General features: G+C 43.9%; 1 protein-coding gene across 1 annotated transcript in view; it reads right to left on the bottom strand.

Moving 5' to 3' along the window:
• Positions 1 to 733: 733 nt before the first annotated feature.
• Positions 734 to 1,229, bottom strand: part of LOC147623422 (vacuolar protein sorting-associated protein 60.2-like) — a 52,587-nt gene continuing 52,091 nt past the window's right edge. Inside the window, exon 7 of the mRNA XM_086821561.1 lies at positions 734 to 1,171. Within this exon, the coding sequence (XP_086677687.1) occupies positions 1,118 to 1,171 (54 nt within the window). The 3' untranslated portion in view covers positions 734 to 1,117. The remainder of the gene's footprint in view (positions 1,172 to 1,229) is intronic.

Here is a 1,229-nt window from a genome sequence, read left to right as displayed (position 1 = left end):
CTCCATGTTCACCTCCTAGAGCATCAAGATTTCCACTAATGATGGTAAATCCATCCCATTGTAATCAATTATAAATGAGTCACATAGCAAGCTTGGTCAAACAAAAGCCTACTAAGCCTACAAAAGTCTGTTGGTCTTTCCCTTGCCACGACGATTATACTAAGTAAACTGCCAACATAACCAGCAAAAGAGGGAGGGCTTTCTTACACCCACTCGAGCTACATTAAAACCTTAGACACGCACCTTAATGGTTTGCCTCGGTTCAGCACCTTGATTACGTTTTAAGGCATACCCTAGGTACCTTCTTGTTCGGCCTCAACCAATTCATTCAAATCACCTAGCACCCGTTGTCAAGCACTCTAGGTATCCCCCCTTTTGCAACCATCCCCGATCCATTCACATGTGTACCAAAGCAAGCAAGCACGCATGCACCCACCCACCCACTACACACACGCTCCTGTGCGTGCAGAAAGAGGGGGGAGAGGGGGAATGTTACGTATGTGGAGGGGCCAAAGTGGTGCTGAATGTATAAAAATGGAGAGAGAGCTTTGTTCATGTCTGCAGAAGGCCAAGACAGTCTATTAGACCAACGTCGAGCTGAATTTACACAATTTAACAGAGAATGCCTATCACCCCCACTAGAGCTATTGTAACAAACATAAATAAAATGGAAAAGTTGATCATGTGTTTTCAGCATATGCTAATCTTGAAGGGCTGCTGTGGGTTCAAAAGACATGAGAATCTGGTCTTTTGACCAGCTGTGTTGATTTCATGTTGAGCCATGGAACGTGTCTGGATTTTTCTTTGGGGCGCTGCGTATGTGTGTGAGGGGGAGAGAGAAGGGGGTGAAGCTGGAAAATCAGTCTCTCTTTCCCTCTCGCCAACAAAGGCAGACCTTATCTGAATGCTCTAGGCTCACAACATAGAAACAATTGGAAACTTTGAACCGACTGAAAACATTATGCATTTCAAGTAGCTGTTTATTCTTCTTTTTTTCAGGTTAGTTAATGTAGTGTACAATGAACTAAACCAACAATTAAGTATGAGAATGTACAGTGAAGTGTCCACACCATGAGCTCTGAAACAATTCCACCACAAACAACGTACATAAAAATAACTATGAGCGAAGCGATGCCCTTGGAACAGCTGGCAAACCAAACTCATCGGCTACCTGGATGGAACAGAGGATGTTAATAAACCTCCCTCGCTCACTCTCTCTCTCTCTCTCT

This window comes from Cibotium barometz, chromosome 27, assembly GCF_041138505.1.
Source record: "Cibotium barometz isolate CiBa-2024 chromosome 27, ASM4113850v1, whole genome shotgun sequence".
Lineage (NCBI taxonomy): Eukaryota > Viridiplantae > Streptophyta > Polypodiopsida > Cyatheales > Cibotiaceae > Cibotium > Cibotium barometz.
The sequence above is the reverse complement of the archived record's forward strand: the minus strand, read 5'-3'. Positions and strand labels throughout refer to the sequence as shown.